This window comes from Nerophis ophidion, linkage group LG09 (genome assembly GCF_033978795.1).
Source record: "Nerophis ophidion isolate RoL-2023_Sa linkage group LG09, RoL_Noph_v1.0, whole genome shotgun sequence".
NCBI classification, from domain to species: Eukaryota; Metazoa; Chordata; class Actinopteri; order Syngnathiformes; family Syngnathidae; genus Nerophis; species Nerophis ophidion.
This window is the reverse complement of record NC_084619.1, coordinates 22,979,309-22,992,841: the sequence shown is the minus strand read 5'-3', so window position 1 is coordinate 22,992,841 and position 13,533 is coordinate 22,979,309. Positions and strand designations below refer to the sequence as shown.

General features: G+C 40.3%; 1 protein-coding gene across 1 annotated transcript in view; it reads left to right on the top strand.

Annotated features, from left to right (window-relative positions):
- Positions 1-13,533, top strand: part of LOC133559145 (uncharacterized) — a 93,906-nt gene that overhangs the window by 67,329 nt on the left and 13,044 nt on the right. Inside the window, exons 10-14 of the mRNA XM_061910579.1 lie at positions 2,157-2,282; positions 2,370-2,461; positions 4,555-4,674; positions 4,765-4,961; positions 7,030-7,159. Coding sequence (XP_061766563.1) covers positions 2,157-2,282; positions 2,370-2,461; positions 4,555-4,674; positions 4,765-4,961; positions 7,030-7,159 — 665 coding nt within the window. The remainder of the gene's footprint in view (positions 1-2,156; positions 2,283-2,369; positions 2,462-4,554; positions 4,675-4,764; positions 4,962-7,029; positions 7,160-13,533) is intronic.

Below are 13,533 nucleotides of genomic sequence, written 5' to 3'. Positions count from 1 at the left end.
CCATGCCTGCCTCCATCTCTGCATCTTGGGATTTGTCATCAACAAATTTGACAGATCCTGTGGTATCGAGGAACTTGGACCAGTGTAAACACAATGGCAGATCTTTGCATTTTCATTTTAACCTTGGCAAGGTTGTCCCTCCCTGTATGTGCGCTGGCCCCTATTATCCGTGAAATTTTACCTTTAACTTATTCTGTATCCCCTTCCTCCATCTCTGTTAAGGTTGGCCCAACATATGCATCTAATTAAATTCAAGCCTGAGTCAAATAGATATAATCCATCTTCGGGCCCCAATTTAGCCAGGAGTGGCCCTGGCCAGCATCCACTGCAGTGGACACATGTATTTTGAATAACAAGGCTATTTTTTTTAAAATGTGTTACACTGACAAAAGCAGAGAATACTGGCTCTCAAATAATAGTGAAAAAAGGAAATCTGTCCCCCGGTCTAATTGTTTGGAAATGTGGCCCCAACAATTTATTTGAATAGTCCTGCAGCATTGGGTAAGGCATTGCAGGGGTACTTACAGATATTTGACGCTTTCTATAACAATATTTTCTTAAGCATTTTTGGATTCGGTATCGTATTATTCACATGAATGATGAAAGCTTGAAGAAAATGGTGAGAGTCCTACTGTAATGTAGACATTTTTGTTGGAGTCATGTTAACATTGCAGATGATGTTTTGTCCTATGTGTTAGGCTTGGTTTAAGGAGTGGACTCAGATGCAGAGAGGAGGTTCTTAGTAAGGCTTTTATTTTAAAAAAAACTCTTAAACCTCCAGAGCCAGAGTAATACGCACACTATCAATAACCAAAAACTGTCAGCGGAAAAAAGTTCCAAAAGGGGTCAATCGAAAACCACTCCTAAAAGGAGGAAATTACCAATAAAAAGAACTATAATTAGTGTCGTATCTGCTATGAAAAATTAACATAAAACACTCCAACAGGAGGAAGAACAAAAATTACTATTAAAATTTCTACTCTAATTAAGGTAAACAAAAAATCACTCAAAAACTTTGAGGAAGAAAAGGTTATTAGAAAAAATCAAAACTCACCACTTCGGTTGAACAAAGGCTTGATTACAAAAGTCGCTCTGAGATATGGGATTATTTGTTCCAAGGGAGTAGACGTGGGAAGAGGCAAGGCGTGGACATGGACATGAACCTGGACGGTAGACTGACACAAAAGCTCGAGACGATCTGGCACAGAACAAGGGGAGGCATGAGCTTAAATGGAACATGAGGGTAATGGGGAACAGGTGGAAACAATCATGGGTCAGGGATGACGTCGGACTGGTGACACAAGAGGAGTTGCTTTTCACAATAAAACATGCAAATCACAAGACAGAAAAAAACAAGACAAGACTTGTATGAGTTTTAATGTCAAAGTTGCAAATCAGTCACTACAGTGGACACTATTGTGTCTTGCCATACACTGCCACCCACTGGTCAGCCGTTTTAGGTACAGAAAATCGTTCTAACACTGCCTGACCGAACACCTGTCCATTCCTTATATTTTAGGAGACCCTTGCAGGTATACAATTATGGGAATACCAGGCAACAAACAAGGAGTAATATAATTGTTAAGATTTTGTAAAAATCATTGATTTTGAGATTTGAGGAAATTATGATTAACCTTATATCCACTAAACTGGACATCATGCATCTCTGGTTACTCTATTTTGACTTCCATGAAGGGCTTCATGGTGGCAGAGGGGTTAGTGTGTCTGCCTCACAATACGAGCGTCCTGAGTAGTCCTGGGGTCAATCCCGGGCTCAGGATCTTTCTGTGTGGAGTTTGCCTGTCCTCCCCGTGAATGCGTGGGTTCCCTCCGGGTACTCCGGCTTCCTCCCACTTCCAAAGACATGCACCTGGGGATAGGTTGATTGGCAACACTAAATTGGCCCTAGTGTGTGAATGTGTGAATGTTGTCTGTCTATCTGTGTTGGCCCTGCGATGAGGTGGTGACTTGTCCAGGGTGTACCACGCCTTCTGCCCGATTGTAGCTGAGTTAGGGCCGCCCCCCCCCCCCCCCCACGACCCCAAAGGGAATAAGCGGTAGAAAATGGATGGATGGATGACAATGAAATAAAATTACCACAAAAGTAATTTTGCTAACATACAAAGTCTTTTCTGCTGCCTTGTCATGTGTTGCAGCCTCAGAGCGGATCGTTCACCTCAGGACCCCAAAAGAAACAACAATGGCCAAAATAATGGACTCTTGTCTTAGAATGCTGGGAATGACAGAAGACAAAAGCCTTTTTTCATTGAAAGAGCAGAGAGGTACAAAACACTGTCCATTAAAGAGCACAGTAATGTTTTATCACAACAATATGAAGGCATCATGCGCAAAACTGCTTTTATTTCTAGATTCCGCAGCTGAGCTTTCCCCGGATCAGCACATTGGGAGTCTGCTGGTATCCTCATCTGAGAGGGAACTGGAGTTATATTTGTGGAAAAAGGTATTTTTATCAACATGGACCAATTAACTGTAAAAAAAACAAACTAATACAAACCCTGTTTCCATATGAGTTGGGAAATTGTGTTGGATGTAAATATGAACGGAATACAATGATTTGCAAATCCTTTTCAACCCATATTCAGTTGAATATGCTACAAAGACAACATATTTGATGTTCAAAATTATAAACGTTATTATTTTTTTGCAAATAATAATTAACTTATAATTTTATGGTTGCAACACGTGCCAAAGTAGTTGGGAAAGGGCATGTTTACCACTGTGTTACATCACCTTTTCTTCGAACCACACTCAATAAACGTTTGGGAACTGAGGAAACTAATTGTTGAAGCTTTGAAAGTGGAATTCTTTCCCATTCTTGTTTTATGTAGAGCTTCAGTTGTTTAACATTCCGGGGTCTCCGCTGTCGTATTTTACGCTTCATAATGCGCCAGACATTTTCGATGGGAGACAGGTCTGGACTGCAGGCGGGCCAGGAAAGTACACGCACTCTTTTTTTACGAAGCCACGCTGTTGTAACACTTGTCTTGCTGAAATAAGCAGGGGCGTCCATGATAACGTTGCTTGGATGACAACATATTGCTCCAAAACCTGTATGGACCTTTCAGCATTAATGGTCCCTTCACAGATGTGTAAGTTACCCATGCCTTGGGCACTAATACACCCCCATACCATCACAGATGCTGGCTTTTGAAGTTTGCGCCTTTAACAATCTGAATGGTTGTTTTCCTCTTTGTTCTGGAGGACACTACGTCCTCTGTTTCCAAATATAATTTGATATGTGGTCTCGTCAGACCACAGAACAACTTTCCACTTTGCATCAGTCCATCTTGGGTGAGCTCGGGCCCAGCCAAGCCGGTGGCGTTTCAGGATATTGTTGATAAATGGGTTTGCCTTTGCATGTTAGAGTTTTAACTTGCACTTACAGATGTAGCGACCAACTGCAGTTACTGACAGTGGTTTTATGAAGTGGCCTTGAGCTCATGTGGTGATATCCTTTACACACTGATGTCGGTTTTTGATGCAGTACCGCCTGAGGGATCAAAAGTCCGTAATATCATTGCTTACGTGTAGTGATTTCTCCAGGTTCTCGGAACTTATTGATGATTTTACGGACCGGATTCTTGCTAAATTACTTGCAATAGTTCGTTGAGAAATGTTGTTCTAAAGCTGTTCGACAATTTGCTTACAAAGTAGTGACCCTCACCCCATCCTTGTTTGTGAATTACTTAGCATTTCATGGAAGCTGCTTTTATACCCGATTATGGCACCCAACTGTTACACAATTAGCCTGCACACCTGTGGGATGTTCCATATAAGTGTTCGATGAGCATTCCTTAACTTTATCAGTATCTATTGCCACCTTTCCCAACTTCTTTGTCACGTATTGCTGGCATCGATTTCTAAAGTTAATGATTAACAGTAAAACAAAAGTTTATCAGTTTTAACATCAAATATGTTGTCTTTGTAGCATATTCAACTGAATATGGGTTGAAAATGATTTGCAAATCATTGTATTCCGTTTATATTTACATCTAACACAATTTCCCAACTCATATGAAAACGGGGTTTGTAGATGGACAGTCGAAAAAAGATCATTTGCAATGTTAGATGTGGAGTTGAGTTGAGTTTGTGTTTATTTCGTACATGCATACAATGTAATACATCACAATTTCCAGTTTGTCTATTCAACATGTTCGAAAAGGAATAGGAAGAAGCAGAGCTTATTTAATCCAACCCCTTTTCCTTTACATAGCATTTGCTAAAAATTTTGTTCACTTCCTGTTCTCAATTTATTCACAATATACACCATATGTAATAACAAGAAAAATGAATCCATAACAATTAGTGAAGTAAGTTATATTTCATATGGTGAGATAAGTAAGATTATCTAGAAAATGAATGGATGGATGAATTAAATTCAGAATGTTTATCATGGCTCGTGTTATTAAATGAGCTATTGAACTAAATTGGTTTTGTTTAACTGCAGTTTCGTACATTTTGTGAATAAATATAAATTCTCATGGAGTTTGAATAAATAAATTAATAAACTGAATCTATCATTGTGCAACACAGAGTAAAAGCACCACTTCCCAAAACAGTCCAGAGGTAAACAGCTCTATTGGAACCCAAAAAGAGGAGCGGATCAAGGAGCTGAATCTGCAAGTTGACTCCCTACAAAATGTCATCCTGCAGGTCAGTTCCACTCTTGAACTGAGACGGTAAAGCACATAATGTATCTTGCTCTATCATCCTTCAGTTTTTGTGCAAACTGTTGACTTGTAGGTGCAGGAGCTTCACCTTGGACTGGTAGCCTTCTGCTCAGAACTGAAGAACTCGGAAGGAGATGCGAATTTAGAAATGTTTGGCTCAGCTGAGCTGGAGCAGAAACTGGAACTTCTCCACAGACGACTAAGTGACAAGAAGCAAAGTCTTCAGACCCTCCGAGATCACATCAGCAACTCTGCAGCTCACAGGAAGAAGTAATCTTCGTTTTGCTTTTAAATTGTACCCCAATGATATTATGAATATAAAAGGTTATTGGTGTAATGCAGGGGTCGGCAACCCGCGGCTCCGGAGCCGCATGCGGCTCTTTGGCAACTCTGATGCGACTCAGCTGCACAATCGCCGACCCCCCAGATTGTTGCGGGGAGATTCCGGAATTCAATGCCTGTCCCGGACATCACCCGGAGTCAACGTTCTCCAATTTTCACTCGGACTACAATATTATGGGCGTGCCGTGATTATATTACTCTTAACGTCCTCTTGAACATCATCGCGCCCGCCATTCACGGAACGCTATTTGCGTCCTCTTGAACGGCATCACGCCCGCCATTCAGGGAATGCAATTTGCGTGCCGACCAGACAAATGCATTTCGCTGCTTTTATCGGCACATGTATGAGATTGCTAGGCATACTGGGTGACACAGAGTACATTGACGGTTGTGATATAAACAACTTTAACACTCCTACTAATATGTGCCACATTGTGAACCCACTCAAAAGAAGAATGACAAACACATTTCGGGAGAAAATCCTCACAGTAACACAACATAAACGCAACACAACAAATACCCAGAATCCTTTGCATCCATGACACATCCTGACTATGTTTGGGGTTTGGTGTTCGCGGGGTGTATAACATAGTCAGGAAGTGTCATGGATGCAAAGGATTCTGGGTATTTGTTGTGTTGCGTTTACGTTGTGTTACTGTGAGGATTTTCTCCCGAAATGTGTTTGTCATTCTTTTTTTGTGTGGGTTCACAATGTGGCGCATATTAGTAGGAGTGTTAAAGTTGTTTATATCACAACCGTCAGTGTACTCTGTGTCACCCAGTATGCCTTCCACTCGTGTGAGTGCATCTGTGGAAGCTTCTCACAGCATGTTGCTGGACTGGCAAGCAGTTTGTACATGTTGTAGAAGGTGTTTAAGGCAATGGCTTCATAGCATGCCATTATTCTTGTCATCTGGGTGACTACCAGCAGATATTGCCGAGAATAGTTGCGGCTCCCTTTGTCTTTCTCATTTTGTGAAACAGGTCGAAATGGCTCTTTGAATGGTAAAGGTTGCTGACCTCTGGTGTAATGGAAAATCATTCCCCCAAAATATCTATTTCATGATGAGAGATGAGAGATGAGAGACGGAATAAATATGGTGTGCCAAAGAGTACAGAAAAAAATAAGCAATTGACAAACAACTCACCACAGTACTGCATTGTAATCTTTTGTTATGTGATGTTTTTCGCCTGGACCCCAGGAAGAATAGTCTCCACTGCGGTGTAGACTAATGGGGGGACGGCGTGGCGCAGGTGGAGAGTGGCCGTGCGCAACCCGAGGGTCCCTGGTTCAAATCCCACCTAGTACCAACCTCGTCACATCCGTTGTGTCCTGAGCAAGACACTTCACCCTTGCTCCTGATGGGTGCTGGTTAGCGCCTTGCATGGCAGCTCCCTCCATCAGTGTGTGAATGTGTGTGTGAATGGGTAAATGTGGAAGTAGTGTCAAAGCGCTTTGAGTACCTTGAAGGTAGAAAAGCGCTATACAAGTACAACCCATTTATGATAATAATGCTTGGTTTCTCTTGCCACTGTCAAAAAGGTACTTATTTAACCGTGTTTCGTCTTGCTGTGTTTTCCCTCTCACAATTAGCTCAAAAAAAAAAAAAAATTGCTCATTAACGTGACAAAAACTCTGGAAATACCACTCGTAGGATGCTGTGCAAACACATTTAGACCACTTCAAACTACAACCACAGCAAGAATGGAAAATGAGACAATCAAAACTCATCATTCTCTTTAAAATGACAGAGGAAGCCATAAACTAATTGTGTCTTCTGACACTGGCTTTTCTTATCTCCAAATGTCAACACTATTCAGCAGGACAGATGAGTCACATGACAGAGAACGTTTTCACAAATTCAACAATGACAGGTGCACTAATGTCCCATGAAAATAGTTGGACCTGGAACTCGAAAACTGATGAGCCATGTCTTGAAGGTAGAAACTACAGCTAAGGTGCAATGAGATTTTGCTTTGTTTGTCTTGCTTCCAGACAGCTAGATGTTCGTCTTTTGGAGAAGATGAAGCTGAACTGCCAGGTGTTTAAGGAAGAAATCTCTATGGTGCATCTCAACCGACAGGTGGCTCACCTTCAAAATGCTCTGCAGGAAAGCTACATTAAGGTACTGGTTATTTTGAGAAACCAAATGGATTGTCATGAAAACAGTCACTGTTATGAGTTTGGTTGATAGCATGAGAAACACACTCAGTTGGTATGTGGGAAGACTGTTTTGTCTGGGTATAAGAATGTGTGGATTGCTAAAAATATACTGGCATTTTTACTAAATTAGGTTCAGTTATGCAAAGCTGTGGTGGTTTGTTCGCAGAAAATCTATACAAACCTTTGAGAAGGGGTTCATACATGTACCAATTTTGGGCAGATAAAGGAATGTATTTTTTTTTTACATTTGAGAGACTGAGATTTTGGCCCCATGTAAATGTTCTCCGGCTGCCAGTGTGCTGTAAAGTGATTCTTGCACCACTTTAGCACCATTCCTGAAACTTCACATACTTTGTGGAGAGCTGGCATTGGGTGGCTAAAAAAGACCCATTTTGGTGAGGATCTGCATAAAGGTGCAAGTATATTAACACATATTTGCAGTCTTTGTTAATATGCATTACGAATAACTAGGGATGTCCTGGTTAACCTTTTTAGCTTCAATCCTAATCAAAGTTTGTTGGCCTCATATCAAGTGCCCACCTTATACTTTAACTATAGATCATAGAATTGTAATTGTTTTACAGCAAGTACCTAAAGGAAACACAAAATCTATCTTTTTAAAGCTTATCTTACAAGATTTAAAATCTGATAGTATTGATGAAAAAATCATATGATGTATTGAATGTGTGGTGTTGAATGTTACATTCAATGTTTTTTTTTTATAAACAAAAAGTGGCTACTGCACAATAACTAAACAAAAGAAAAAAATACCATTGGCTTTCATTTAAATAATTTGGGTTTTGCCCTCAGCCTTCATGTATCTATTGACTTACCGTATTTTTCGGATTATAAATTGCTCCGGAGTATACGTCGCACCGGCCGAAAATGCATAAAAAAGAAGGAAAAAAACATATATACATCGCACTGGAGTATAAGTTGCATTTTTGGGTGAAATTTATTTGATAAAATCCAACACCAAGAATAGACATTTGAAAGGCAATTTAAAATAAATAAAGAATAGTGAACAACAGGCTGAATAAGTGTACGTTATATAACGCATAAATAACCAACGGAGAAGGTGCCTGGTATGTTAACGTAACATATTATGGTAAGAGTCATTCAAATACCTATAACATATAGAACATGCTATATGTTTACCAAACAATCCGTCACTCCTAATCAATAAATCCGATTAAATCTTCTTCCTCGATGTCGCTTCGTAACAACTCTGCCACCTCCAAAGGTATGCGCCGCTTCCTCTTGTCGTTTTCTGCTGCATATTTTACTACGTCCAGCTTGTAATCTGCAGTACATGATTTCCCATTCGTTGCCATTTTTGTTCAGCCCTTCTCAGTTTTTATAAGTTACTGCTAACGTTGAAATGATCCATTTTAACAGGAACAGCAGTAGCATATAGCAGCTACCATCCCATGACCCACAATGCACTTGTCATGACCCTCCCCCGCCGAATTATTTTTGGTTTACGTGTGTGTGACGATTGCTGATATTTTCTTCGTCTCTTCCGTGAATGAGATAATATTTTATGGTAATGTGTTAATAATTTCACACATAAGTCGCTCCGGAGTATATGTCGCACCCCCGGCCAAACTATGAAAAATATAATCCGAAAAATATGGCACTCCCTAAGTTTGTAAAGGCCAACAAAATTGACCCAAAAATGTTTCTGTAATAATGAAAAAACAGTATTACATTATAACATTAGCATTTTAGTACCATTTACATACTGATACTAAACTAGATATCAGTAGTATCAACATCAGGATCAATCCTCTCTACTTCAGGCTTTAGCGGTTAGCTTTTTGTGTTGTTCTGCCCAGGTTGTGCATGTAGTATACTTAGCCATTCATTTTCCTCTAGTCCTCTAGTGATGAAGCTACTTGGAAGAAACATGTTATACTTTTTTGGCCATAGTGGTAAGGATTAGTATTTTTGAAGCTGTGGATAGACAACACATTCGTTGGAGATTGCTCTCAAATTTGAGCCGGTGTTCTGGCAAGACATGCACCCTCCTGGAATTCATGCAACTCATGCATGTGGGTAACAATGAATATAAAAATGCAATTGTGTCTCTCTGAAACCAGCACAGCTGAGGTAAAGATCGGCTGGGATTGGCAACTCATCGGCCTATCTCTGATCATTTAAAAAAGGCAAATCAATCAATCAATCAAAGTGTATTTACAGTCGCGATCAAAAGTTTACATACACTTGAAAAGAACATAATGTCTTGGCTGTCTTGAGTTTCCAATAATTTCTACAACTCTTATTTTTTTTGTGATAGAGTGATTGGAGCACATACTTGCTGGTCACAAAAAATGTTCAGGAAGTTTGGTTATTTTTATGAATTTATTATGGGTCTACTGAAAATGTGACCAAATCTTCTGGGTCAAAAGTATACATACAGCAGTGTTAATATTTGCTCATATGTCCCTTGTCAAGTTTCACTGCAATAAGGCGCTTTTGGTTGCCATCCACAAGCTTCTGCTTGAATTTTTGACCACTCCTCTTGACAAAATTGGTGCATTTCAGCTAAATGTGGTGGTTTTCTGACATGGACTTGTTTCTTCAGCATTGTGCATACGTTTAAGTCAGGACTTTGGGAAGACCATTCTAAAACCTTCATTCTAGCCAGATGTATCCACTTTTGACGTGTGTTTGGGGTCATTGTCCTGCCGGAACAACCAACTGCGCCCAAGACCCAACCTCCGGGCTGATGATTTTAGGTTGTCCCGAAGAATTTGGAGGTAATCCTCCTCTTTCATTGTCCCATTTACTCTCTGTCAAGCACCAGTTTCGTTGGCAGCAAAACAGGCCCAGGGCATAATACTACCACCCCATGCTTGACAGTGGGCATGTTGTTCCTGGGATTAAAGGCCTCACCTTTTCTCCTCCAAACGTATTGTGGCCAATTTTTGTTTCATCTGACATCTCATGGACAAAGATAAAACCTTCTGGAGGAAAGTTGCAATGGACATCGAGTGGATCTAGTTAATAGTGTATCATCCCCGATATATCATCCCCGTCCTGATCCCATGATCGGAATCAGGACATCTCTAAAAATAACAATACCTTTGCATACCTGGTGTCTTTATCATACTTCATGAACCAGGAAGTATCCTATTAACAAACTAACACACCACTAAGTTGTAGTACAATCTAGCTAAACAATGTGAATACCTTGTATTGTCCTTTAGATAACAATAGATCTTGGACTTGGATGGTATAAATGACTTCCTGCTGTCAGAGCCTGACCCCGGGGGTCAGTCTTTGGCCCTATTATGTCCATCATCTTTGATCCTGACCCACTGTTCTCGGGACAGACAAAACAATGCTGAAAAATAACTTCCCTCCACTGTTGTGTAAAGCTGTGCACCTTTTTTAGAGAATGGGCACATTAGGCTGGATGGACGCGCACTCCTTCTGAGAAAATGGTATTTTAGCACTGACACCCGAGAGCCTGTGACCATACCAACAATGGAATGTGCGCGACAAAAGACACTGGGAGAGTGCAATGGAGAAATGGGCCAGGATGTGTAAAACTATCTCCATCCATCCCCGGAGGAGCTCACTTCTTTTTTAATGTGAGCCTTTTATCCCGCTGGAGAAGGCCTAACGAGGTGCCATGAAAGGACACACGCCGCTTCGGCTTTGAATGGTGCCCCGTGTCACGTTGCTGCCCTAGGGCCACACTTTTTTAGGTGGCAAGCATGTGGGAAAAGCAGCAGCGTTAATGTTTATCATATGACCTAATCAGAGTTAACACACAGGTCAGGACTGAGGAGCAGTCTGGGAACTGATGGAGCCACTGCTCTAATAAGGAGCAGACCGCCCTGTATTTGGTCTCGTAGGCCGTCCTGCATTGCAGACAATAAGGAAATATTTCATCATTGGCCGTCTAATCTCCAAGATCTCTTCCAACTGGCGAGCATCAATAAAGCAGCCGAGAGGGGAGGGAAAGAGAAACAGAGCGAAGAGTGCGAAGGGGCGCAGGGGAAACACAACAAATAGCGGAAATGACTTTAAACAAGCGTCTTAGCTTGGACAACTTAAAAACTTCAGACATACTTTTGAAGAGGGGGAAACCGAGAGAGCAATATCTTTGCTTGTCTTGACCTGAAGAATGAACCTGTACTTACCTGCGTGCGCATACCCCGTGTTCCCTATTGACAGCTGAGCCCAAGATTGCTGTGCATGCACCACTCTCCTTTATCCTTCCTTCTTGAACAAACAGTTCTGCGAGAAACCTTATGAAGACATTATTGTAATTCAAGTGGGCAGAACTCAGATGGCATTATGTGGTGTGAGAACGTATGAAATAAAGATAAAAATCCTTTTGACTGGCCCCTCTGCAAGAGATGCAAACATGTTAAATTAGGGCTGTTTGATATGGCCTTTTATTAATATCTCGATATTTTTAGGCCATGTCACGTTACACGATCCATATCTCGATATTTTGCCTTAGCCTTGAATTAACACTTGATGCATACAATCACACCAATATGATGATTTCTATGTGTCTACATTAAAGGGGAACATTATCACCAGACCTATGTAAGTGTCAATATATACCTTGATGTTGCAGAAAAAAGACCAAATGTTTCTTTAACCGATTTCCAAACTCTAAAGGGGTGAATTTGGCGATTTAAACGCCTTTCAATTGTTCGCTGTCGGAGCGATGACCTTTCACCCGTGACGTTACAATGGGAAGCAATCCACCATTTTCTCAAACACATTACACACACAAGTCAAATCACTTCGGTTATTTTCCGTTTTTTTCAACTGTTTTCCGTACCTTGGAGACATCATGCCTCGTCGGTGTGTTGTCGGAGGTTGTAACAACACGATCAGGGACAGATTCAAGTTGTCTTACGTGGAGTGTGCGTCGATTAGCATGCCGTGCTAATCGATGCTAACATGGCAGAAATGGCAAGAATGTGTGGATATCCTGCGACACTCAAAGCAGATGCATTTCCAACGATTAAGTCAACGAAATCACAAAGGTGAGTTTTGTTGATGTTATTGACTTATGTGCTAATCAGACATATTTGGTCAGGCATGACTGCCAGTTAATCGATGGTTACATGCTATTTAGGCTAGCTGTATGTACATTTGTAGCTATATTTGCATCCAGCCTTTCCCTCCACCCACATTCAATGCCAAACAAACACTTACCAATCGACAGATTTAAGTTGCTCCAGTAGTCAAAAGATGCAATCGTTAGTTAGAAGGCAATCGCCGAATAGCTTCAATAGCTACTCGCTCAATGGCTTCAGTTTCTTCTTCAATTTCATTTTCGCTATCTGCCTCCACAATCCAACCATCCGTTTCAATACATGCGTAATCTGTTGAATCGCTTAAGCCGCTGAAATCCGAGTATGAATCCGAGCTAATGTCGCTATATCTTGCTGTTCTATCCGCCATGTTTGTTTGTATTGGCATCACTATGTGACGTCACAGGAAAATAGACGGGTGGATTTACAGATAGCGAAAATCAGGCCCTTTAAAGCCTTTTTTGAGGATATTGCATGATGGGTAAAATTTTGAAAAAAAACTTCGAAAAATAAAATAAGCCACTGGGAATGATTTTTATTGGTTTTAACCCTTCTGAAATTATGATAATGTTACCCTTTAAGCAAATTTCTTATATCCGAATTAGGGCTCACGAAAACAACAGGTTAACTCATGTCACTAATCACAAAAAAAGTGCATTAATCTTGTATACACACAATTTATTTTGACTTTACATGCTATTTTATCTTAACTGCAGATGGTTACCTGAAAGTGTTAGTTGATATACGGGCAGTGATCATGTCAATGCAAGCAACACTGATGAGTGAGGAGACACGGACTGGTGTGCTCAATTTATATTTCACTTCAAAATACACCCTGACTGGACTTTATATACAACTGTTAACAAGTGTTGAGCAAAAAAATGACGTACATTTCAGTAAAATAGTTTTAAAAATATTCCTGGATGGCTTATTGACATTAAAATTGCGTTGGTGTACAAATATTGGGGTATTTTTAACTTTTTTTAAAACATTTATCTTAATCAATCCACATTCAAAAGTGTGATTAGTTCTATCCATCCATCTATCTATCTATCTATCTATCTATCTATCCATCTATCTATCTATCTATCTATCTATCTATCTATCTATCTATCTATCTATCTATCTATCTATCTATCTATCTATCTATCTATCTAGTTAAAAAATAATGTTTTGACTGTACCAGTTCTAATACTTTTGACTTAGGATGTTCTCTTACCTGCTGAAAGTTTTGGTTGTCGCCAATGATCAACAATCAAATTATTTA